Source organism: Podarcis liolepis, assembly GCF_965112155.1.
Source record: "Podarcis liolepis genome assembly, chromosome: 9".
NCBI classification, from domain to species: Eukaryota; Metazoa; Chordata; class Lepidosauria; order Squamata; family Lacertidae; genus Podarcis; species Podarcis liolepis.
In genome coordinates, this window is record NC_139564.1 from 24,814,841 (window position 1) to 24,839,901 (window position 25,061).

The following is a 25,061-nucleotide window of genomic DNA, read 5'->3' on the forward strand; positions in this document are numbered from 1 at the left end:
GAAGTGCGGTTTTGAATGCGCCTCCTGTCTCTATATCTATCTAAAAGCCGTCTGCGAGCCCGGAAAGTCAACTCAGCAGTTGTGGAGGAGCTTTAGTGAAGATTTTCGACTGCTAGCTTTCCATTTGCACACATCCACAAGAGGAACAGCAGTGCAATATATTCCAAAATACGGTCCGCCCACCCACCTGCCCCCTGAAGCGGCGCGCTCCATTCCACCAGCAAAGCACCGCCCCTAATCCCGCTTCATTCCGTTACCTGCACGCGTACAGGTGCAGACCTCCCTCCCCCTTTTCTAACAGCGGGGTTTTCCATCAGGCATGCGCGGAGTGCCGGGCGCTGACGGCGGCGAGAACCGCCAAGAAGTTCCAGCGCGAATCTTCCCCGTTGGCGGAGGAAGCGTTCGCGCTGGCCGCCGCCTCTAGGGGTCGCTGTGGGCTGGGGCGGCTGCTGCTGCGAAGGAGCGGCGCTGGCGGAGACGTCGCGCGTCGGTTTCCGAGGAACGACGTCGCGAGTCCTCGGCGCGTTCCTCTCAGAGTCGGTTCCGTTGGAGGCCTTGCTTTTCCTCCGGGCCACGCCGCCGCCTTCCGGACTAGCCGAGGAAGGGGAGGAGCCGCGCCATGTCGGTGCCCCCGACAGGGTTCCCCCCGCCGCCCCTCGGCTCCGCCGGCGCCTCCTTCCCGGGAGGGCCCAGCGTGGGGCCCGCCAGCCTCAGAGCCTCGGGCGGTGTGGGGCTGTGTCAGAACGGTAAGGGAGCAGCGGGGCCGGCCGGGCCCAGGGCGGCGGAGAGGGGCTGAAGGGAGCGCGGGGCCTGGTGGGGGGGCATGAGGGGTGGGGTCGGCCCACAGTGCCGGGGGCGGAGGTGGGACGTGGGGGGGGGCAGCTGGGAGGGGCAAAGGCAGCTCCTGATGGGAAGGGGAAGCATGCTAAGCTGGCGGGAAGGGGTGGTGCAAGGAGCCCCCTGGGGAGGTCCTCGGTTGGAGCAAGCGGGAGGTATGGGGCGGGTTGTGGGGCAGAGAGAGGGAGGGCGGCTGACTTCGAGCGTGGAAATGTTAAAGGCTTTCAGGGTATCTTAATTCCATGAGGGTTTCTTTGTTGGTGGGACTTGGGTCCTGCTTTTGGGATTCTCCGTCCCCCCCCCCCCGTCCCTATGCGCCCCAAAGTTAGGTTCTGCATCCTGTATTCAGCAGTCGCAGGGCGGTTGCTTTTGAAAAGGCAAGAGCACTAAGGTACGGCAGAAAACGGTATTGGAAGGCATTGCTGGCTCAAGGCATGCATTCATACATACACGTTTATTTCATGGGATCTACACGCTGCTTGATTGTAACAAAACCTCAGAAGGGCTTTTGGGGCTGTAGAAGGTAAGACTGCCAAAATTAGCAATATGTACAATACAGAGAGGTTCCATTTAATTGTTGTTGCTAATAGCCATTGGTGGTGCTACTCTTTGACTTTTTCTAATCTCCCTTTAAAGTCATCTAAGCTGGTGATCACTGCCACATCTTTTGAAGTTAATTATGCTTGGGATAAAGATGTACAGTGGTACCTCGGGTTACAGATGCTTCAGGTTACAAACTTTGCTTCAGGAACTTTGTTTTTTAAAAAAGTGCTCCAATCCCTCAGTAATTTTTGTGAGACTTTCTTGCACCTTTTCCAGGTTTTTGGTGGCCTTCTTGATGCAGTACAGTCCGTGTTCCATATTGCATCTACACCATAAATTTATGGAGAGACATGAAGATAATGGCTCTTATTTTTAATTTGTTTGCAAAACAAATCTCTAACATCAACTTTTTTGTTCTGTTCTAAATGGACACATTCATTTTCTTTATTGTGTAGATCAGTATTAGAGATTTTGCCCCAATGTGTGATTGGCTTTACGTTTGTTTGCATTAGATCCCCCTCCCCCATTTTGTACATTCACCTAATTTGGAGATTTTGTTTTTGAGCGATCTGCTTGTTTTTAGCTTGAAGGTAACTTTTTCTTACTCTGGGATCTTGAATAGAGTGCTGTAGTTGTCATACTGTGGTTTTTCAACAGCTTTTTAAAAGCTATTTCCCAATAAAGTGTGTTTTGAACCAATGTAATCAAATGTTCTTATTGTCAAACATTCTTACGTCATACAACACAGTCACTGTCTCAGAGTCAACCAGAGTTAAACAGATCCATGGAGGATACATAGTATACCTCTGCATATTAGGTGGTATGAGCTTTCGTGTGCATGCACACTTCTTCAGATACACCTATGTGTATCTGAAGAAGTGTGCATGCACACGAAAGCTCATACCAAGAACTAACTTAGTTGGTCTTTAAGGTGCTACTGGAAGGAATTTTTTTATTTGAACATACCACAGATAGTCTGCTTTGCTCCTTTTGTTTGGGAGGCTTTTGTTTTGTGAAAGATTCTCAGGTTAGATTGTATCTCTTTTGAACAAGTATGCATTATCAAAATTGCATATGTCTTGATATGTGTAGAATGAAGTTATTTGCTACAACAATGACAACAAAAACCATTTAGAGGGCTTAGTAAGATACCTACAGATTTATATAGCAATCAAGCCCCCAGCCCCATTTTGGGCTGGGGAAATGGTGTGAATCTAGTGTCACTTCGCATGAGGGGAATTTCCTATTCTGCCCACTGAACACCCAGCCAGGGTGAGCAGCATGGCTGTGGATGATGTGGTTGACCCACTGCTCTATTAAGCCTCACTGCTGCCTGGCCAAGGTTTGGATTTCAGTGTAAATTTGTCAACGTTGCCAAAGATTTGTGGAGTTTTCTCAAAGCTTTAAATAAAGTATTTATGGCAAAAATACAAGTTTCTAAATAGTTAAAATAACTTAAATGCTGCTGACAGTAATGTAAGTTTGTTTGAATAAACAAACTTATCTAGAGCAGTTTACTCACCAGATATGGTGGTTGAATAAATCTTCATGAACAAAAGAAAGTCTTTAGCTAACATTTAAGAGAGTAAGCCAAACCATGTATTTCATATGGTTTATTTCAGTTCAAGGATTTTTGTCAGGATCCTGAGGATTCCAGAATTTTATAGCCCTCATTGTTGCAAGCAGGTAATGGCAAAGACTTCTCATGCGGTTTTCATTTTTTTATTATTTTGGCTACCATTGGAAGACAAGACATTGTTAAATGTATGATAGTTTTTAGATACATGGTCTCAAAAGTATGGTTTTAGAAAGGCTTGCTGGCTTCTTGGTGGACATGATTCTTTTGCTTGGTGGCAAATCATAGGGCATCACGTTACTGTTGCTAGCAATTCTGATCTGTGGGGCCTTTGCCAGAGGTGTGGGAATGCTGTACCTCTTAAAAATAAACTTTTGAGAATAGTATTATGCAGTAGCTAGAGCTGGGGTTTTTAGATGTCATAAACCTAGGCTGAATTCACTGTTCCTCCATTAAGGCAGAAATAAGGTGACTTGCCCTACATACATCTCAGAGGTCTCAGCGTAATCAACTGACTGACCAGTATACATGTTCTTTGGGTAAATTGTGGGTTACATGTGACCAATAAACACATACCTGTCACTAAACTTAACTATTATTATTGTTGAAGAGTAGTGAGCAAGTTGTGAGTTCTTTATAGTTTCATGCTGTAGCAGGTGGTTGAAGTTCCTATAGCTTATGTGTATACCTGCCCAGCACAATTGTTCTATGGTAGAGTCTTCCGTACCGGGGGCAGGGTAGGGACAGTATAAGTTATATACCTGCCTTCTTCCATTACAACTTTTCAGCTCTTCTTGGCCTGTAGATGAGCTAAGTATGCATGTGCACTGGCTATAACTGGTTGTAATGAAGGGAATCAGGTTTGCTTGGTGCAGAATCATATTGCAGCTGTTGCAAATAGGGCTGAGCCAAATGCGGAATGAATGTGTATCTTGGAGGGGGGTGTTAGTAATGGGAGAGGAAGTGACTTGTTTGCTTTAGCGATAAGGCGATTCTCCCTGTTTTGCTGCATTGTGACAATAAACTTACGACAGTGCAGCAAAATGGTAAGCGTTGGCCCAGGTGTGCAGTTTGGTTGTGCTTCAGAATTCGTATTCTATCAGACAACTTATTGAGAGCAATATTGCACAAGCAGATTGTGGGCCCTTTTCGATGTAAAGCTAAACACTAGTGTAGCATTACATGAGGTTTCTGCAAACCTCAACCTCATGTGCACCCACCATTTGCCAGGGGAGGAGATTGGAAACATCTGCTTCTACTTTTTAACTAGGGTTTCCTCTTATGTCCAGATTTTGGGATCTCAAGTTAAAAGACAGGATCAAATTGTAGCTTATGATCCTGGGGTGTGGACTAACCACAGTTAAAAATAAGCAGAGTCCCTGAAGTTCAGACATACTTGGGAACTCTCATTCATTAAAAGTGGAAGCAGATGCTTCCAGTTTCGGTCTCCTTGGTCTACAACAGAGGATCTGATTCAAGTTGACTGTCCTAGGTTGCTAACTGACATTAAGCCAGAGTTGTCTGATTTGGACATAATAGGGAGTGCTGGCTTTAATACAAGCCAAAATTTCTGTGCCAAAGCTGGTGCACTAGGCCAGAATGGAGTGGGAGGTGTGAGAAAGCCATATACAGTGGTACCTCGGAACTCGAATGTAATCTGTTCTGGAAGACCGACTTCTGAGGCGCTGCTTCTGATTGGCCGACAGCTAGGTTTTTGCACAGTGGAAGCCACATTGGATGTTCGTGTTCTGAGGAACGTTCAAAAACCAGAGCACTCACTTCTGAGTTTTCGTTTGTTCGGGAGCCGAAACGTTTGACAACAGAGCCATTTGAGTTCTGAGGTACCACTGTATTTCCATGGTGCCCACCTACAGCTTAATACACCGTGATTTATGAAGCTGTGGGCAAATATCCAAGTTTGGCCATTGCAGATGAACAAGTGCAAAAGATTGAAGAGGATGGTAGTATGTTTTGGGCTTATAATATTCCTAAAAAGTAAACTGTTATGAAAATTGAAAATTTTGGTGGAATTCAAATACTTTATTACTGATCAGAATACTTAAGCTTGTTTCTTTGGACTCCAGGATAAAGTTGTGTTCTTAAAACAGTATGCCTGCTTAGTCCAACAGCTTTCTCACTATAGGAAAAAAGAATGGACTCTTTCAAAGTTATAAATTATATTTCCATGCTGATGTAGCTAAATAACTGAAAAGTTATATTGGCAGCAATCTACAAATGTATACACAATGCATCTCCTTGTGCCTGCCCCTCCCAGCTCTGATGAGTAGCCCTTCCCTTTTTTCTGCTTGGAGTGAAGGAGTCAATAAGGATGAATCTGAGGCTGTCTTTTAAAGTTTACTATTAGTACAAAGTCTAAAGGTGTGGAGATGCAGCAACCTGGAGATGCTTCAAGGGGAGTTTTGGAGGGTGTCTAATTGGATTCTGTACTAGTTTAGGGGCATGCTGGGCTGAGCTTCATTTGAGTGGCAGGTCAGGGCTGTATATTTCTCTCCTTTAGACAGGCTTCTATGTCAGATGAGCAGTTTACAATATTCAGAATACTTGCTTTATCCTAAAGGGTAACCACTCATTTTACAATTGCTTAAGTGGTTAGAAATGCAAAGAAAATGTTATATATGCGGTACAGTAAGCAGAAGAGCCCTTGTTAAGTGAATGTTCAGTGTCTGTTAAACTCTGAGCCTATCTATGCATGGTTACTCAGAAGTTCAGTGGGACTTATTCCTATGTAAGTATGTATAGGATTGTGCTCCCAGCAGGCTGCTGGTGGTGAGCCCACGTCTGAAATCAGCAGTAGTTTAAAGTTTGGAAATGTTATAATTGGCTGATTGTATCCTGTCCTTTTAATAGGAGTTTTTAAAATAAAACTTGGACAATTCCGAAAGCCCCAAATGAATCTGATTTCATCATGACTTCTAAGTAGAAAACAAACTACTCTAGTGTTTCCAACTCTAGTGTTTCATGGGCAGCGATTCAATGATCATACCTTGAGAAATAGACTCTAGCCTATAAAAACTCATCACAAAAAAGTTGATGGTCTTTACAGTGCTGCAGGACTTGTGCTTCTTGAATGACAGTTGTGGACAGGGAATTAGCCAAAATTTATATGCTCCACACATCTTGGGTTTTGTTCTAGAAAATATAATTCATAGAACAGAGTTGGAAGGTACCTAAAAGGTTATCAGTCCAAAGGTCATTTTTGTTCTTTCTGATGTTGGACTAAGTCCCCGGTGGGGAAGCTCCAGCCCATGAGCCTAATAAGGCCTGCAAGGCAGTTTCCCCTAAAATATGGTTGTGTGCCCAACACTGGATAGCATATGTTATGGTCAGGTGTGGGGCAGGTAAAGATGTGACCTGTATTGGCTGCACAAGAGAGTTCCCATTGGGAACTCTGTAAAGGTAAAGGGACCCCATTGCAGCCATTTATTGGGGTTGCTTTCGGTGCTGAGCAGCTATGGGCACTTAGATGGGGCCCCTTTTGAAGTCAGCTGGTCTCCCTCTCAGTGCCCAGCACCTAATGGATGGCAAGAGGAGCTCCTTTTAGGGTGGTTTCTTAGCTGCTTGATGTTGATACTGACATCTCACCTTCGGAGCTTGCTCTCCATGCTAATCAGGTGATGTGTGCTAAGATGGAACTCACACTGCAATTTCACAACCTCTGTGATAAGCAACAGATCAGTAGTGGTCATAATCATTTTAGCCAGTGTTTTTAGCCACCATTGGTGTAAGGTGACCTTTAAAGTACTTTATCTTAACCTGTACTAATGATCCTTATTTCTCTAGTTATTCAGTATGTAATTGCTGGGACTGACACTGAAATAAGTTAGGTGAAATCCCAATTTCTAGGTTCTTTTAGTCGGATAAAGATGAATTATGACTGCAATCCAGTATATACTTAACTGGGATGTGAGCCCTGTTAAATACAAGGGGACTCAGTAAGTTTGAGAAATTCCATGTGTGAACTAAGCTTATGTTACAAGTACTGCTAGTAGTATGATTGTAGAGAGGGCCATAGCTCAATGATAGAGTACATGCTTTGAATGCACAAGGTCCCAGGTTCAGTGTCTGGTCTACCCAGGCAGGGCTGGAAAAGAGCCATTTCGGAAACCCAGTAAGAGCTGCTGCTCATACTGAACTGAAGGGACCACTGGTCTGACTCTGTTTAAGGTAGCTTCTCTCCTAAGCATCACTTATAATTAGTATTGAGACTATCAGAAGCATGGTTTCTAAAAGGAGGCTAACAATCTTACAGCCTGATATAAATATTTACAAAGAGGCCACTGTCTGTCACTGAGTAAGTCCTATTAAAGTTGGCATACTTGTTTCTCAGTAAATTATGCAAAAGCTCAGATAACATCATGTAAATTAGCAGCGGGTCTAGCTGATCTTCATTAGCTCTAATGGACATGGATACAAGTCATAGCTGGTTACTGTTGTTTTACAAAGCATACACATAATCATGGTTGGAAATTATATATTTCCCACACCCAGGACAGAGCCAAGCTCACCAAATACCCCTAGTCCAGCTTTTTACTTGTTTGTTTTAATTTAAATATTTATACCCTGATATAGGTTCTATTGTCACTCTGGCTCTTGTGTGCAAAATAGGATGCGGAATTATAAGTATACATCTCTGGTTCTTATTGCAAGATGGCCCAGAATTATAAGCTGCCTTTGGCACCCAGAATAGCTGAATTGCACTATCTGCTATCTTTCTGGGAAAACTCTTGACTGCATTGATGCCATTCTACAGTATAACATCAGTTATATATAATACTGTTTTTGATACACACATGTGACACATGGAGTTTCAATCTAAACTGCTTTAAGGTTTACTAGTGTAATTGCCCAGGTTGTTGCAAAAGTGTGTGCTTGTAACATGCTGCCTGCATTGTTACTGCTTGGACGTATTCCAGATGAGTGACTGTATTACAAAATGTTACATTTTTAAATGTCATTTTTTCCAGGTTTTTAGGAAAACTGAATATTGCTATGCTTTTACGTAAACCACTCAATTTTTAAAATATGCATAGTTAAAATAAATAAAAAGCCACTAATGATTTTTAAGAGGTGTATATCATGACTTTTAAAATTTATTTCTTAAACACTTTATGTACCGCATAACTACCATAGTGTCTTAAGTGGTTTGACATCCTTTAAAGAGATGATCCCTACAACTTTAATATACTGATTTTTCTCCCTTTTCCTCCAGGTCCAATGCAAAATCAGATGCCGTTCTCCCCTGGATATGGATCACATCCTCAGAACTATAGTGCTCCATCAGGACACTACTCTCAAGTGCCCAATAACATTATCCCTTCGCAGCTGGATAACCACTATGGTGCTGATTATTATTCTGCCCACTATTCAGCACAGGCACAAAATGTTAATGCATCTTCTATGACTCCCAAGATGTTGAGCATGCAGGGATCACAGTACTTGTACAATAGAGAACCTCATATTGTAGAATCATCTGGACCTGTCCCAGGAATGGTTTCGTCAGCGTCCCAGTTACATACCAGCATTTCACAGTCATATTCCTCGTTTGGTAGTCCCTATAGTAATTCAGCCTTGCACTCTGCCAGCTCTTCAGTTCCATCTCAGGGATTTGTTGCTCCTTCTGGTCCCTATGCCACACCTGTTGCCTCTAGTGCTGCTTATCCTAACGTTTCATATCCTTCTATGTCCGCCGGCGGTCCATATGGGCAAGTGACTGCTTCTCACAACATACCAGCTTTTGGACATCCAGTAGAGGCAAATGCTTATTCTTCCAGTCAAAATAGAGCACCACCTGCAGGGCAGCAGAGGGTTCCTTTGAGTCAAAGTTCTGCAACATGGTCTGCCCCAGAGCTCCAGCTGGCTCAGAAAAATCATAGCGGAAGCTTTGCAGGATCCTTGCCACAAGCAAGCAACCCAGCAGGCACAGGTATTGCACAAAGAACCAAACTGGATGTGACACAGTAAATTTATTTATTCGTTTATCTGCACCATTCATGTTTAAAAAAAGGTTGGGAGTAGTCTACTTTTTACAACAAAAGGAGTGTGTTGATGAAGAGAGCTGAATCCTACCCACCACCTTACCTCACCAAGCTCCATTACCCCAAGCACTTTTTCCAGCACTTTTCCCCTTTGCTTAAATAAAGATCCTTTCCCCCATAAGTCCAGGCTGAGCTACACAACCAGATGTGCGTATTATGTACTGTAGGAGCATGTTCTGGTTTGTGCAGCATGAGAATACTGTTTAGCACATACTTACAGTCATGTTTTTGAATTTGACTGCTTCCATACAATTAATTTGTATTTTTTTTAAAAAAAAATGTGATACTAATAAATCATATTGCCTGGAATAGACAAGGTATGTATTACAGTGACTCGATCGGTCCATATCTGAGCATGTAAGAAATTCAGGTGGTGTTAATTTTAATATATAAGCAGCAACCATTTTTAGGAGCACCCAAATTATACAAAATCGCTAAAGCATGGTTCCTTTCAGACCCAGAAGAGGACAAAATGGGGTCAGAACAGGGCATGCTTATTTATATGTGCTTCGCCAATGTGCACAGGGACTAGAGACTAGTTCTTTGTTTTCTTAAGTGCTTGTCCTCAGTTCTGTGTTGTATTTCTCTTGCTCCCTCTCATATACATATGTGTGTGTAACTGTAGGGTGTGTTGAATTTTTCAACTTTCAAATTCCAAAAAAGTTGTAACATGCCTTGGGATTTCAAAAGATATTTTGGTTAAATTAATATAATTTAGATTTGCTTGGTAATTAAAAAATGTGTAAAGTTGCATGGAAATCACTAAAAATGATTGCCTAATAGAATCATAGATTCTACTTGGCAAGTTATATTCCATATCACTTGCAGTTATCTATTATCATTATTGTTATATATTATTATTATTAAGAATTACATGACTTTTTCAAAGGTAAAATTAAATTTCCTTGGTTTTCCAAAAGCCAAGGAATTCTGCTTCTTCAGCAGAAATAGACTTACCAAGCGAAATTTGCCCAAACACAAAAATAGTACACCCAAAATGTTTTAAAGATCCCCCCCACTGAGTAAATTTGCAAGAATTAAGTTTCACTCCCTAAAATGACATGCCCTGGTATAAGTAGTAGCAGCAGTGGTTGTGCATACTGATGATCAATCATCACCAATCTTTCTGTTTGTTTAAATCTCAATCTAAACAGTGATTTCCTCTCTCATTAGAAGTGTTTCATTTAGCATAGTAATGCTAGGAAGATTGTGTTTTCACCTGTAAACTCCTGTTGAGAAGGCTCACTTTGTTTGGCATGCATCACATACTCTTAATATAGAATTGTCATGGCAGTTTGGCCAGCAGTTGACAGTATTTTTCTCAATCCGTATATGTCCATGTGAATCTATATTCTTGCAAACTGAGAATAATCATGTACAGTGGTACTTCGGGTTATAAACACCTCGGGTTACAAACACTTTGGGTTACAGACTCCACTAACCCGGAAGTAGTACCTCGCGTTAAGAACTTTACCTCAGGATGAGAATAGAAATCACGCGGCGGTGGTGGCAGCGGGAGGCCCCATTAGCTAAAGTGGTACCTCAGGTTAAGAACGGTTTCAAGTTAAGAACAAATTAAGTTTGTAACCAGAGGTGCCACTGTATCTGATAAAGTTCTGTGCCTCAGTAAATCTGTTAGCTACAAAACTTTCATTGCTGCAGCTGACTTACATGGTTTCAACTGTGAAAACCGTTAATCAATGTAACTGTTGCCAGTTACATTTCAAAATACAAAAGTGCATTTCCCACTTTTTGGTTCGTATTTCAGGGTCACCGCATCTTGTAAACCAGAATATTCAGCACATAAAACCTGCCCAGGGAGCGTCTTCAGCTGTTACTTCTTCAATAAGAACACCTGTTGTGGAAAAGACAACGAAGCCCACCACTTCCTCTTCCCTTACACAACCATCTGATCCTTTGCTTCAAGAAGGTATAAAACTAGAAGATGAATTAAAGTGTCTGCATTTTGAATTTTCCCTACAATTTGAAATTAATGATTTCTAAAGAGTTCATTTTTCTCGGTTTTATGTGCTCATCTATCCCAGTGCAAGTAATAATTTAATATTAATTCTAGCTAGCATTTCTGTAAGATTTGGCTCTTGTTACTGTGTTTATTTATATTTCAAGATACATTGTGTTTTAGAATATATACACTTGCACTGTATGCAAGCTGCTTGAGAAAGCATCTTTACTTCATTCTCGTTTCAAGGTGAGCACAGATTCCATTTGTATATCTAGAAAGATATATGCAAGACAACCTACTCAGTTGTCAAATTACAATTGCAAGAGGCAGAATCATACTTTTCAAGTAGGAGCCTTTTACAAGGATGATGGATGTATGGTAAATTTACAGAAATATAGTTGAAATATATTCAGAAATCAGTAGGCTTGGCTGAATGTGAGCCTTTTAATGGGTGCTCCAGTGACCACCACATAAAGTTTTAAGAGTTTGTAGCCAGCGCTTTGGTAAATAGTAATAGTCTTGACTTTTCAAGTTTCTGAGGGAGAGGTATTGATAAGACAGCTACAGAGAATGCTGCTATACAAGTCCTACTATGTCTTAAGAAGGTGCTGTTTTGATTTTGGAGATTGTAATGGTGCAGAGGGGTGGAGAGCATGGTAATAAATGGCTTCAAATCAGTTAGGGATTTATAAGTCTGTATCATTACCTTATATTGATATGAAAGATGGAAGGGGACCAGTGTACATCACTGGTGTAATGTGTTACTGGCAACCTGTTCTTAGTATTCGACATACCATGGCATTCTGCAACAGCTAAGACATCCAAACAGATTTAGAGGGTAGTATTTTTAAGTCACCTCTTTGCCTTAAAGCACCTCAGGTGACATACTTAATTCTGTAACTTGGTGTCAAGGTTTCAAAGGTATGAATAGTAATTCAGCCTAAATATGAGAAAAGGGGGTCACAGGGTTTCTTTTTTGTATTCTCTGTCCCCTAGTTTCATTTGAGGTCAGAATGAGTTCATTGTGAGTGACTTCGGTATGTAGATATAACAGATGTGCTGTCATAGCTTAAATTGATGTACCAATAGTAGAAAAAATATTACCAACTTCTTAATTCCTCCTTATTACCACATTTATATTATAGTTGTCCACTCTGTGTTTTAACTGGTAAATTCCTTTCCCATCCCCACACCTAATCAGCTTGATTATTTGCAAGTTCACTCAGGAGCAAGTCTCATTGAAGTAAGCACGGCTGAACTGTGCACGTGTTTGTGAACTTAACCCTGGCACGCTATAAAGCCTTTGTGTTATGACTCTTACTTGTACTACTCATGTAGAGACTAATACACTGCAAATATATTAAGGTATTAGCTGAAGTTTATTTGTAAATCCCCTACATGAAACATCCACAATAAAAACAAATTTGGATCCAGTACAGATACAGATTGAGATAAGAATCTTCACTTAAAAGGCTTGTTGAAAAAGAAAGCGTTTGGTAGGCATTGAAAAGGCAACAGAGAAAAGGCAACCATTCTGATACTTAACAGGAGGGAGTTCCAAAGGGTAGGTGTCACCACACTAAAGGCTCAATGCCTACATCATATGGAACAGATCTCTTGAGGAGGTGCTATCTGCAGGCCTCCTGCAGTGTGCAGTCTGGTTGGGTATATGAAGGTTGAGACTATCGTTTAGGTATCCAAGTCTCACAGTCTCAAGCTCTATATTTGTATAGGTTCTGCTAAATTAAATCTGACTGGCAACAAAAAAGTATTCTGTTAATCTTAGAAGCAGTTTAATAATACCTTTGTTTTATGGATATTTTTTTTGCCAGCTGTGTATAAATTCATTGTATTCGATCCAAAGGCTCCGTTTTATAAATAGAAAGAGGTTCTGTGACCAGAAGTGGCATTTCCATTCACTTATGGTCAACTTGTGAATATAAGTAACTTTTTCATAGAGAGAGAGTCAAAAATTCATTTAAAGTGTGACCCTTTATGTGGAGCATTGATGACATCATTTGGAAGTTTACCGTATTTTTCGCTCTATAACACGCAGATTTTTTCTCCTAAAAAGGAAGGGGAAATGTCTGTGCGTGTTATGCAGCGAATGTGTGGTCCCTGTAGCCGAAAAATAAGGCAAAAATCAAACCGCGCTTCAGGGAGAAGGGAAGCCTGAAGAGAGGAAGTGGCAGCTTCCCTGCATTCTGCCTCAGGGTCTTACTGCCCACCCTGCTCTGTTTCGTTGCTGTGTTTGCTCAAACGGAACAAAGAGCAGGGAAAGCCCCTCCCCTCCAGGCAAGTAGAGAGGAGAGCAGAGCGTCCGAACAAAGAGCAGGGAAAGCCCCTCCCCTCCAGGCAAGTAGAGAGGAGAGCAGAGCGTCTCTCTAATTCCTGTCCCTGCTCCGGAGGGAAGAATGTTTGTGAAGGGAAGAGAGATTACAGGTTCGGCTTAAAATTCTGATTTGACTTCCTGCTTTTTGTTTTTGGAGACACACAGCATTCAAATATGCTTTCTTCCATTTAAAAGGATGAAATCCTTAAACAGTGGCTGGCTTGTGTGGGTGGGTGGGGGGAAACTTTTGCCTTCCTTTCCTCACGTTATAGCCCTCTCCTGCATTCTTAGCCTTCTGTGTTTTTCCTTCCCTCCCCACTTAAAATGTGGTTACAAAGCATGGATCCACATGGATCCTCAGGATCTTTGCATTGGGTCACCCCAAATTCACCATCAGAGCACACAGCATGTCCATGGCTACAGCCTGTCCCCCCCCAAAAAAAATCACAGACCCATTGTTGCCTGGGGCTGCAATGGTGCAAAAACGTGGTTACAAAGCATGGATCCACAGGGATCCTCAGGATCTTTGCATTGGGTCACCCCAAATTCACCATCAGAGCACACAGCATGTCCATGGCTACAGCCTGTCCCCCCCCAAAAAAATCACGCACCCACTGTTGCCTGGGGCTGCAATGGTGCAAAAACGTGGTTACAAAGCATGGATCCACAGGGATTCTCAGGATTTTTGCATTGGGTCACCCCAAATTCACCATCAGATCACATGTCTGTGGCCACAGCATGAATCACAAAAATGATACGTCCACTGTTTCATTCAGAATATTTTTTCCCTTGTTTTCCTCCTCTAAAAACGATGTGCGTGTTATGGTCAGGTGCGTGTTATAGAGCGAAAAATACGGTAAGTTGTGTGGATTAAGGAAAAAAAACACTCATTAAGCATTAGCACTTTTGAAATTGATATTAGCACTATATGTTAATGATAACTGGTGAAATCTGTTTTTTCCTCAATGGGCAATTAATATCACTGTGTCAAAATGTGAAATCCACCCAACTTTTTAAAAAACAGGTCTCAAAACTACTTCAACTACTTAAAAAATTCTCTGACTTAATTAAGAGAGCTGTTCCACTATCTCTGGAGGATACACTGTGTGTTCTAATTCTACTAAATTTCTTTGTCTACTGCTAATAATTAACCAAACTACTGCAATAAAAGTGTCTGTTTTTCTGTAAAGACAAAACTTTCCTGGTATGGATTGGGTAACTCACTTTTCATGTTTGGGTGTCTTTAGTAATGCCTGGTTTTGCTGTCACTTAATGCTCTGATTTGTGCTTTCAGTTTCTCACCTTTTCTGTGTGTCTGATTCTTGTATTTGTGCTTTCCACTTCACAGGCATGCAGTATGGTGGATATGTTAATAATCAAGCTAGCTCTCCAGCAACTCCCTTGTCATCAAGTTCAGATGATGAGGAAGAGGAGGAGGAGGATGAGGAAGCAGGTCTGCTTTAAGCTTTGCACCAGTATTTCTCACTTTCATACCCAATTTTGATAACATTTATTCCATTCCCTGAACAAAAGTACATAACACTAAGTCTCCTGATTCTTAAACAGTCTAAATAATTGAAGGCAAAATGCATTGCATTTAGTAGCTAATAATATAGGGTGGTATGCAATTAAGATTTACTCAGAGTAGATCTATTGGAATTAATTAACCTAAATTGGTTATATTAACTAATTTCAATGGGTCTGCTCTGAGTAAAGCTTAATTGAATACCACTCATTAAAGAGTAATTGGACACTCATAAATAAAAGTGTGTTATTTAAAATTGCAGGTGTGGACATGTATGACATACTTTGTCCAGATTGTCCAATGATATTTGTCCTACTATAAACATAAAACTACCCCCTTTATTGTTAAAAAACTACAGTATTTTGTCATTCTTCATGTGTGAGAAAGTTACAAATAACCAAAAGACAGAACACAGAAATACTTCTTGAGGCCGGTTGTTGTTTGTCCTCTTGTGCAAGCAAACATTTACTTAACATACCTCCTATATGGTAACATATTTGCCAAAATATTTTGTTTGGCTCTCTTCCTGTTGCAGTGAATATGTAGTGCAGAATTTTTTTTCAGATTTAATAAGTTTTGGTTAATTCCGTTTAAAAAAAAAAGGACCTGGAGATGCTTGAAACCAAAAAGGTTATTAAACTTCAAACTTATCAAAGTTATATTGTGGTATATAGAAACTTGTTTAAAAAATAAGGTTTAGATATGAACATGGCATGCATACTATTGAAATAGCTGGTAGTTATATTGACAGTAATTTCAGTAATAAACATGTTGTTTCAAAGTCTACATTTTTTTTAAAGTACCACAAATTAATAAATGAAAAAGAAATTGATTTCTTTTAAAATCTGGGAAGTAGTGTTTTCAAGCTACATGTGTACAGTATGCTGCATGTGGTGCATGGAAATATTGAAAACATGAACGGATATGCCTTCAATAATTTGTTGGTGGTTTGGGAACTTTTCTTTGTTGCTGATGCTGAACATGCATTTTTCAAATGGTATTTCTCCTGTATTAATCCACACAAATACATTCCTCATTTCAGTATAGCAAAAAAATGTACTTCCTGTCATTGTCCAGTCTCTATTTTATTGTTATACAGTAAACCCACAACTTACACAGGGGTTATGTTCCAGGGATCTCGCCTAACGCCACAATCACATATAGTCAAAACACATTGGGTTCAGTGGCAGGCAGGATTGCCAAAAGTTGTTTTTCCCAGAACCCCACCCCCTTTTAATTTATTGATATATATTTGCCAAGTGTATAAAGCTGAATGTGCATGAGTTAAATGTGTGTAAGTTGCGGGCTTACTGTATATGGCGTCACTATAATGTAGAGTTCTCAGTTCTGCATCTTAATGTGGCTTGAAGGTTTTTCTGGATGAAAAAGTAGTCTCATCACTTTGCTTCTACAGTTGATCCATCTCTGTACAATCCATTTAAAGCAGATTAAAAGCTTAAAGCTAATTACTGTATTTCAGGGCTTTTCTGGAGGCATTCAGTCTCCTGAACATAGCAAATTAGGGGATACTCAAGCAATTCATGGCTTTGAGAAAACTAAATAAGAAGTTTAACATTGGCATCTGTACGATTAAAACATATTGAGCTGCTTGTTTTTAAGTTTTCCAATGTTGTACATTTTATTTATGTCAAACTTCAGAAGCAAATGGCAAAAGGGTCATGCAATGCAAGAGGTACAGTCTTGGACATTAATATGCAAAGTTCAAATTCTGCGTAGGAAAATTCCAAACATTACAGCAGGCATTTCATGGCCTTTCGGCACCACCGTTCACAAAGTGCTTTTTTCTCTATACTTTCTTAGGTGTTAGTTTTTCAGCATGCCATAAAGGTACAGTACTGGATCCAAATAGAAATGGAATCTTTGGCTCCAGTGTGTGTGTTTAACAGACTTTAACTTAGCTGTTCTCCTTGGTATATATCTTACTGGTTAAAATGGGATCCTTGTGTGAGTGTATTTAGCAGTTGTACCCCACAAATGTGTGCTCCTGAAGTAGACTGTTCAGATGGAGTCAAGAAGCAAGAGAATTTGCAGTAAGCAGGGACCCCAGCATCATCATCAACATTATCTTCCTTCTCATTTATTGATTATTAAATTTATTCGTTGGTTTTTACAAAAAAAGTCTCAAAGCAATTTATAAGGTAACATAAAATATGCAGAAGCAGAATATCAAATAAATTCAAGGGGCTTCCATTAAGTGCTGAGAGCATTTCTTTTCCTTCTGCCTAGACTCTTACAGTGCCTCCAGACTTTTGTTTATGCTTGCAAATGCTTTAACTTTGAAGTAGAATTGCTTCCAAAGTCCAGCAATGGGAAGTCAGGATATGTAAAATGAACTATAATCACCAAAAGCTTCTAAGGTTATTGGAGTTTGTCCTTTTTAACTCCCCCCCCCCCCCATTGCATTTTTAGTTCAGTTTGGCAACTGCTATTAACAAAGATTAAGACTGAAATCCTATGTTTGATAAGCATATGAAATTACCACTAAATACTAAGTTCCTAAGGGTTCTTTACAGCTTCTTACCTGGCATTGATAAACATTTCTCAATGTGCAGATTTAATGCCAGTTTAATGAATATGTGTGTGTTTTTCTCTTCTAGCTATTGACAGCTCTTCCACTACGAGCAGCGCATCTCCTGTTCTCAACAATTATGATAGTCTTGAAGGAGGTGGCTATCCAGGTGAATCATGGTTTTGTTTGTTTGATGTTTATTTTATTTATATTTATATACACACACATATACAAATGCAAGGTTCAGGAGCATCTGTAGAACAGCTTCTATACATTATTTGCTCAGAGTAGAGATTCAAATACAGCACAGTGTATTGTTCAAGTGACTGACTCACTTCTGCTTTTCAAGTTGCATATGAATTCAAACTGATAAGAAGTTCCTTAACGTGTAGTAAATCTTGAATATGCTTCATTAGAGGTAAAGCCATCTGATTTTAGTGGGATTTATTCCCATATATGTGGATAGGATTGCAGGATTGAAAATAAGTAGTTCCAAGTAAAGTATTCTTTAAAAAATACACCTTTGACATTTCCCTATATAACATGGGGTTTTATTTCACATATTTCAGCTTCTGATGAATTAACTATTTAATTCTGGTTGCAGTCGAATGCATAAAGTTTATTGGACAACTGCATTCAGAAGGTTAAATATGTAACAAAGTAGATATAATTACTTCATTTTATTTGCAATTAAATTTTTATTACTACCCTGCTTAAGAATTATTTGATATTTGTTTAATAGTTAGAAATCAATACAAATTAAGCATGGGCTTTTATTTACTCAAATGACAGTAGTTGTGTTACTAGTTACTTTATTGTTGTGTGTTAAATAATAATTTACAACAGGATATTTAACTGAAGTTCACTTTCCTGCTTTGTTAATTAAAACACTCACTATACTACAGGCACATAATACTCTCATAAGCAACAGTTTGCATTTTGATGCTTGCTTTTTAAAGGAATAAATACTGTATTAAAGCATTGCTTTTCTGTTTAGAGGCACGTTCTACAACAAGTAGTCCAGCTCCTGTTCCCTCAGTTCCACAGACATCTAAAACTTCTAAACCATTTGGCTATGGGTACCCAGCTCTCCAGCCTGGCTATCAGAATGTGACACCACCACTTCCACCTTCCAGTAACTCTGGATATAATTCTGGATTTCCTCAGTATCCACAGGTTAGAAAATACTCACAAACTCTATATTTGATGTCATAGTGACAGATTAACTGAATGAGGGAGCATAGTTACCCATGAATCAAGGTTGGAATTGTAATTTTTTTATTTTATTTTAAAAAAATTGTACTTCAATTAAACAGGTCGCCAGAGTAAATACATTTGCGTTTGTCTGTTGTTTTGATTCACCTCTCGGTAGGGAATTCAAAACTGTGTCCACAGGTTACATCAATACAGTACTTACACATAGACTTAAGGTGGCGCTATGAAATACAGTTGAGAAACCAGTTGTCCCAGGCCTACCAAGATGATAAAATACTAGCTGCTTCTTCAGTCCACATTTTCCACCTTCTCATACAGCAGAGACCAACCTTGCTGTTCTCCACAGACATGAATGTGACTTGTAGGAAAGATCTAATATATTCAGTCAAGGAGGATGATTAGTGAGTTTAATTGCTATTCTTGTAGTGGAAGTGGCAAATCCTATTGAAAACAAATGTGGCACTTCATGGAAGTTGGATTGCAGCCATGACCGGTGAAAATTGCAAAGTTATGGGGCAAAGGTTGTTTTGTTCCCCTTCTTTGCATAATAAATACACCTTTGCCATGACTGATAATTTGCACATCTTATCTGATTAGAAAATGAGAAGACCATATGCACTTGGTTGACAATAAATGGTTAATATTGATAGCTGTTTGTGTTTTTAATGATACAGTGATTTTCTCAAAGCATGTGACTTTCAGACAGCTATATATGAAGATTATACACTTCCAGTAAAGTAATACGAATAAATACATTCAAGTTCATGTACATTGATTAATAATAAGTAGAAGAATCAACTGTTCTATATTTGTATGATGGAGCTGTGAAAGAGCTAGTGGAAATCTGCTCACTCACTGTAGCTTTCCTGCTCCCTCTTCCCCACAGCTCCCTAAAAAGGGTCAGGGATACACCCAGAATGACTGGCAATATGGCCTGAGGGCTATTGTGGGAAGACAAAAATAGGGCGGGGGGGGGCGCTTCTTAAAATACTCCAAAATATCCCTGTAAACATGTCGCTTGGTACTCCATGCTATCTTGAATGTTCTTTATGTCTAAGGAACGGATGAGAGAACCCATGTTGATGGGAGGTGGTGTCGCACAGCATCTGGAAGGCCACAGGTTTCCCATCCTTGATTTTAAGTCACAAATTATATTGTAATGGAAAAGGCTGGTGATCTGCCCAAGATGGTCCCAGACCACTTGTGCTAGTAGATTGATGTTTTTAAAAAGCAACAATGATCCATAGATCACCCCACAGAAGGGGTAGAAGTGAATGTTCCTGTTAAGAGAATCTATCAAGAACCTCATATGCCTGGGTCAGATGCATTGCAGATATGAATTTGGGAGGCGAAATGGAGACAGGAACAGCTTATGGAATTCAGCTTATGGAATATAGGATAGAACTTAGTGTAGTACAGAACCTTGTAAATAGTTGAATTTGCTTACTAGGTATTGCAGGGTGGGGAAAATTAGGCAGATACTGTTCAAGCAGCTAATGCTATAAAATAAATGCTTTTTTAAAATGTTATTTTTCAGCAATACCCTACAATGAATCAACTGTCAGCTAGTCTTGGAGGACTAGGTATTCAGCAACCAGAGAGCTTGCGACCGGTCAACGTTACTCAAGATAGAAATATTCTGCCTGTTGGTCCAATTCCAGCTCCTGTGCCTAATTTGAACTCTGAGCTGAAGAAACTGAATTGTAGCCCCGAGTATGTATAAAGTTTCTAATCTTAAGCAAGCTTCTAGACTTATATTCTTTTTTTATCCGTATCTCTGTGTGAGTCAAGAACTGGTATCCTGATTTGATTGTTATGTTTTAGGTTTGGCAAACATACATTTCAGGCCTTGCCTTGTAATGCTCACATTTTGCCTCTCTATGAAATGTTGGAAAGTTTTAGCAAATGAAGTCTGCTTCTATTGTACTCTTCCCAGATGCAAATATGTTGACACAAATGGTTCCATTCATTGCAGCTATTACAAATGATGGAAAGTTATGATTGGCTCAAGAACTTTTCACGCTGAGTTTATACAAGTGTTTCTTTTGGCAAGGGTGTGGCTTGTTGCACTGCTTGCCCCATATCAGTGAATCTATGTGTCATCAAGCTTTGAATTTTGCTTTTACTACCTGGATACTTTCGTGTAGGGATGTGGGTGGTGACTTTTGGTGAATATGGGCCTCTTTGATAGCACAAATGAGTCATAATCTTTGAAACTAACATTTGCGATTTCACTTTTAGCTCATTTCGATGCACTTTGACAAATATTCCACAAACTCAGGCTTTGCTAAACAAAGCAAAACTTCCTTTGGGATTGCTTCTACATCCCTTCAGAGATCTGACGGTAAAATGACTTTTTATTCCCATAATTTTTATTTAGCCAAACTTGAATAAATTAAAAACATCTTTCATATTTTAAAGTTGTGGTTGCAGTAAATAATTGTGAATCAGTTGTCTTGAAACCCAAACGCAACACTGGAATCGAGAGAGAATATTTACAATAGATAATTACTGTTTTACAAATACACCACTTTTAACTAAATTTACTTATATGCAATTGGCACAAATTTAAGCAACGCTAAGTGAGTTTAATTGTAGCCTTTATACCCTGATCATTAATAATGGAATTCTTCTAGGCTTAATTTTAATTATGAAAAAAAAATAAAAATTGAATATATTTTTCCAGTAGTAATTTTTGAAAAATGCATAGAAAACCTGAATTTGTTGTTTAGGGGTGAAAAATATTATGAAATACTTCAAAGTTTTTTTTCAAATTGACATTTTACAATGTTCTTTATTCCTCAGCAATTGCCTGTGATAACATCGAACACCATTGTGAGATGTAGATCATGCAGAACATACATCAACCCTTTTGTTTCTTTTATTGACCAAAGGAGATGGAAATGTAACCTGTGCTACAGAGTTAATGATGGTGAATATTAATAACAATGCCACTGTCTAAAGGAATGAATGATGATCTACAGCACTTCCTTTGTGAAAGCGAACCACCCCTGGCCCTTGCATGGCAAGCAGCTCTCAAAACATAGGGTGACACAGTCCCCTTAGGGCAGCCGTAGGATATTTTTTTTTCAGATGATGGGCTGAATCCTTATCTCAACCAACCCTTGTGGGCCACCTGTCAATAACCTGACATCATTGTTATGTCTGACCATGACTTCAGATTATCTTTCTGTGAGTGCCAGTCAGCTGATGGGTACTGACAACAAGACCCTTTAATGTTCTTCATTTGGTGGTGTGGGCCTGGGTTCAGACTATGCCTGCAGATGGACATTTTCCCTTTGCAGACTGGCAAGTGGTATGGAATATCCCTATTGTTCCTTGGCACGTGGGGCCTGCTGCCCTAGGGTTTAGGGAAGCTTTTAATGTTTGTTTAGGGAAGCTTTTAATGTTTGTTTAGGGAAGCTTTTAATGTTTGATGCATTACTGTATTTTAATATTTTGTTAAAAGCCGCCCAGAGTGACCGGGGAAGCCCAGCCAGATGGACGGGATATAAATAAATAATTATTATTATTATTTGAATGGTGTTACCAAGTTTAGTATTTTTGCACTCAACAGTGGGTAATATATTTATTTTATAATCATTTAGTTCCTGAAGAATTTATGTATAATCCTGTGACACGGTCCTATGGAGAGCCGCACAAACGGCCAGAAGTCCAAAACTCTACAGTGGAATTCATTGCTTCCTCAGACTACATGGTAAGTATATCTGGAACAAAATATTGGTTAAAATAAATAGTCGTAAAACTTTGGGAATGGAGGCTTTTGAATTGAGAATTCACTTCTGCTGTTTTCAGTTCAGCCCCTTATCTTCTTTTCAAAGAGTCTATGCAGGTGTAAAAAGTGGGGCTCATAGGAACATGTGAGATCAAAACCATTCATGATTACAAATAGAATGTAAAGGATTTTGTCAGTAAGTTTAAAGTCTAAACTTTAATTTTAATTTACAGCTTCGTCCTCCTCAGCCTGCAGTGTATTTGTTTGTGTTGGATGTATCCCACAATGCAGTAGAAGCTGGATACTTGTCAATTGTGTGTCAGTCTCTGCTTGAAAACCTAGACAAGTAAGAACCTTCTTGTTTTTTTGTTGTTGTGTGTATTCATGGTCTGGATACAGCAGCCATTAAAATAATTGTCAATGTGGTCCTGCTTTGATTACATGACTACAGTGCTTCATAAACCACAGGAGGGGTGTGTGTGTTCTGGTGCTTGAATCCTGCTTGCTGGTTTCTCACAGGCGTCTGTCTGGCCAATGTGAAAACAGGATGCTGGACTAGTTGAGCCATTGGCCTGATCCGTCAGGCTGCTCTTATCTTGTTGTGTAATAGTCCCATGATTAAGCAGAGCCAAACCATGGGAGCATGAACGTCATCTATCCAGTCATCTCTCTCCCCCCCTTATTCATTGCAATAATAAACAATTCATATTTTAGAAAGCTGTTGCTAACCCCTGTGGGTTAAATACAGAGCTGCACTAGGCTGTATTTGGGGCATATGTTGTCTTCAAGCATTGAAGACTGTCTCTTGAATAATTTTTTTCCTAACATTAGAACAAGTTAAAGGCACAGCAAGAGATACCTGTGCTAAACCAATGCATCAGGGTCATTTTTCTTTTTAATCTTAAGGTTGCCTGGAGATTCAAGAACAAGAATAGGCTTCATAACGTTTGACAGCACTGTTCAGTTCTACAATTTGCAAGAAGGATTATCACAGCCTCAGATGCTAATTGTGTCAGAAATTGACGGTAAGAGGGCTAATTGTCTGAGAAAATGAGTGTGAGATAGAGTGATTCAAGGAGAGGAGACCATATTTAACAGACATTTTATTGAAAGTAACAAAAAATTAAAAATAGTGATGTGGAAAAGGAAATATAATAGTGCTATGTTAAGTATAATAGAATAATATCTGCCTAGAATTCATTCCTGCAAGATAAAATGAGGGCATGTCGTTGTGTATTTGACACACTGTCAGGGACCATTAGTAACAACATAAAGAGGTGCAGCTAGAAAGGAAGATTGGCGAAGTCCTTGTGCATGTACAGAAGTGCTTTTAACTTATATTGCTGCAGCTCTTTGCACCCTAGCTATGGTGTATCCTTTTAAGTACATAACATAAAACTATAATACCAATATATGTTTTCTTCATAGATATTTTCCTGCCAACACCTGATAGCTTACTGGTTAATCTGCATGAAAGTAAGGAGGTAAGGTGGATAATTCACAGAAGAATTAAATCTTAAAAGTGAAGATAATTCTTTCTGATTTCTCTGTCCTTGATTAAACTGCTTTAGAACGGGGATCTTAAATCTAATTCTTAAATCACAGCAGGCCTACAGCACTTCCAGTCCTGCTCCCAGCTTAGAATTTCTTCTTCTGCTTTTGCTTTGCCTCCTATGACACATTGTGATTCAGAAGAACAAAAGAAGGCTGAGCAGACAAGCCAAGGCCTCTGCTGTCCTTGGAGCTGGACTTTAAAATCAAGGTTCCACGTAGGACAAACATTGCCTGAGAGGAAAGCAATCTAGATATGTCAGACTGAGATGGAAACTGGTGATGACCAGTGAAAATTGAATAGTGGCAGCCCTTTTCGAAGGCGAGACACATGACTACTATGTGGACAGTAGGGAAAGAGGACAGCCAATGGGGAAGAACTGAATAGCCTTTATGTCCATGATACCAAGGAGGTTTTAGATTAAAGGGTAATGTTTATAGGCTCCAGTTACGTGAAAGAATGTGACTCTGGGCATAGAATCATTTCAGCTTCCTGAGAATCGTGCCTTTCATTTTTAGAACGATCAAGTGTTTGATCCCAGTGGTTTCAAAGATTTATTGAAATGAATTTATACACAACTTAATATTTCAAAGATCTCTAAGCTTCAGAGTATGCACATAATGCCTGCTGGGAATCCCGGAATCCATAGAGAGGTGGCCAAATAAGATTTTTCACTGGCTAGTGGTGGGACTTCAGCATTCATGCCACTCCGAGAAAAAAAATGCAAAATATTTCCTTCTAACACTTTAACAATTATTTTACAGCTAATTAAAGACTTGCTAAATGCACTACCAAATATGTTCACTAACACAAGAGAAACGCACAGTGCATTAGGCCCAGCCCTTCAAGCTGCCTTTAAATTGATGTCTCCAACGGGCGGGCGCATATCGGTGTTTCAGACACAGTTACCATCATTGGGCACAGGACGTTTGCAGTCCAGGGAAGATCCCAATCAAAGATCAAATGCAAAGGTACTTTGGACTCTGTAGTGATTTTGGATCTAACAAGCTTCTGTGGTGGCTGGTTTTTTGGGGGAGGGGAATTGTTTTTATAATGTTGTATTTTCATGTTGTGTGCCACCCTGAAAATCTTTGGATTACAGAATGGGTTATAAAAATAAGCGTATCTGATTTGCATTGGTATAGCTTGGGCAACAGGTACTTGACCATGTTGGCTGGGCAATCTGTGGCCTTCCA

At 39.8% G+C, this 25,061-nt stretch overlaps 1 protein-coding gene across 2 annotated transcripts in view; it reads left to right on the forward strand.

Moving 5' to 3' along the window:
* Positions 1-247: 247 nt before the first annotated feature.
* SEC24B (SEC24 homolog B, COPII coat complex component) overlaps positions 248-25,061 on the forward strand; it is a 36,250-nt gene continuing 11,436 nt past the window's right edge. The window contains exons 1-14 of one of the 2 annotated variants that reach the window (XM_083459203.1): positions 248-746; positions 8,187-8,900; positions 10,781-10,942; positions 14,656-14,760; positions 17,451-17,531; positions 18,360-18,538; positions 20,115-20,290; positions 20,819-20,921; positions 21,383-21,509; positions 22,186-22,295; positions 22,547-22,659; positions 23,220-23,338; positions 23,742-23,797; positions 24,630-24,836. In XM_083459203.1, coding sequence (XP_083315329.1) covers positions 620-746; positions 8,187-8,900; positions 10,781-10,942; positions 14,656-14,760; positions 17,451-17,531; positions 18,360-18,538; positions 20,115-20,290; positions 20,819-20,921; positions 21,383-21,509; positions 22,186-22,295; positions 22,547-22,659; positions 23,220-23,338; positions 23,742-23,797; positions 24,630-24,836 — 2,379 coding nt within the window. In that variant the 5' untranslated portion in view covers positions 248-619. The remainder of the gene's footprint in view (positions 747-8,186; positions 8,901-10,780; positions 10,943-14,655; positions 14,761-17,450; positions 17,532-18,359; positions 18,539-20,114; positions 20,291-20,818; positions 20,922-21,382; positions 21,510-22,185; positions 22,296-22,546; positions 22,660-23,219; positions 23,339-23,741; positions 23,798-24,629; positions 24,837-25,061) is intronic. The other variant, XM_083459204.1, reaches the window with a different exon arrangement.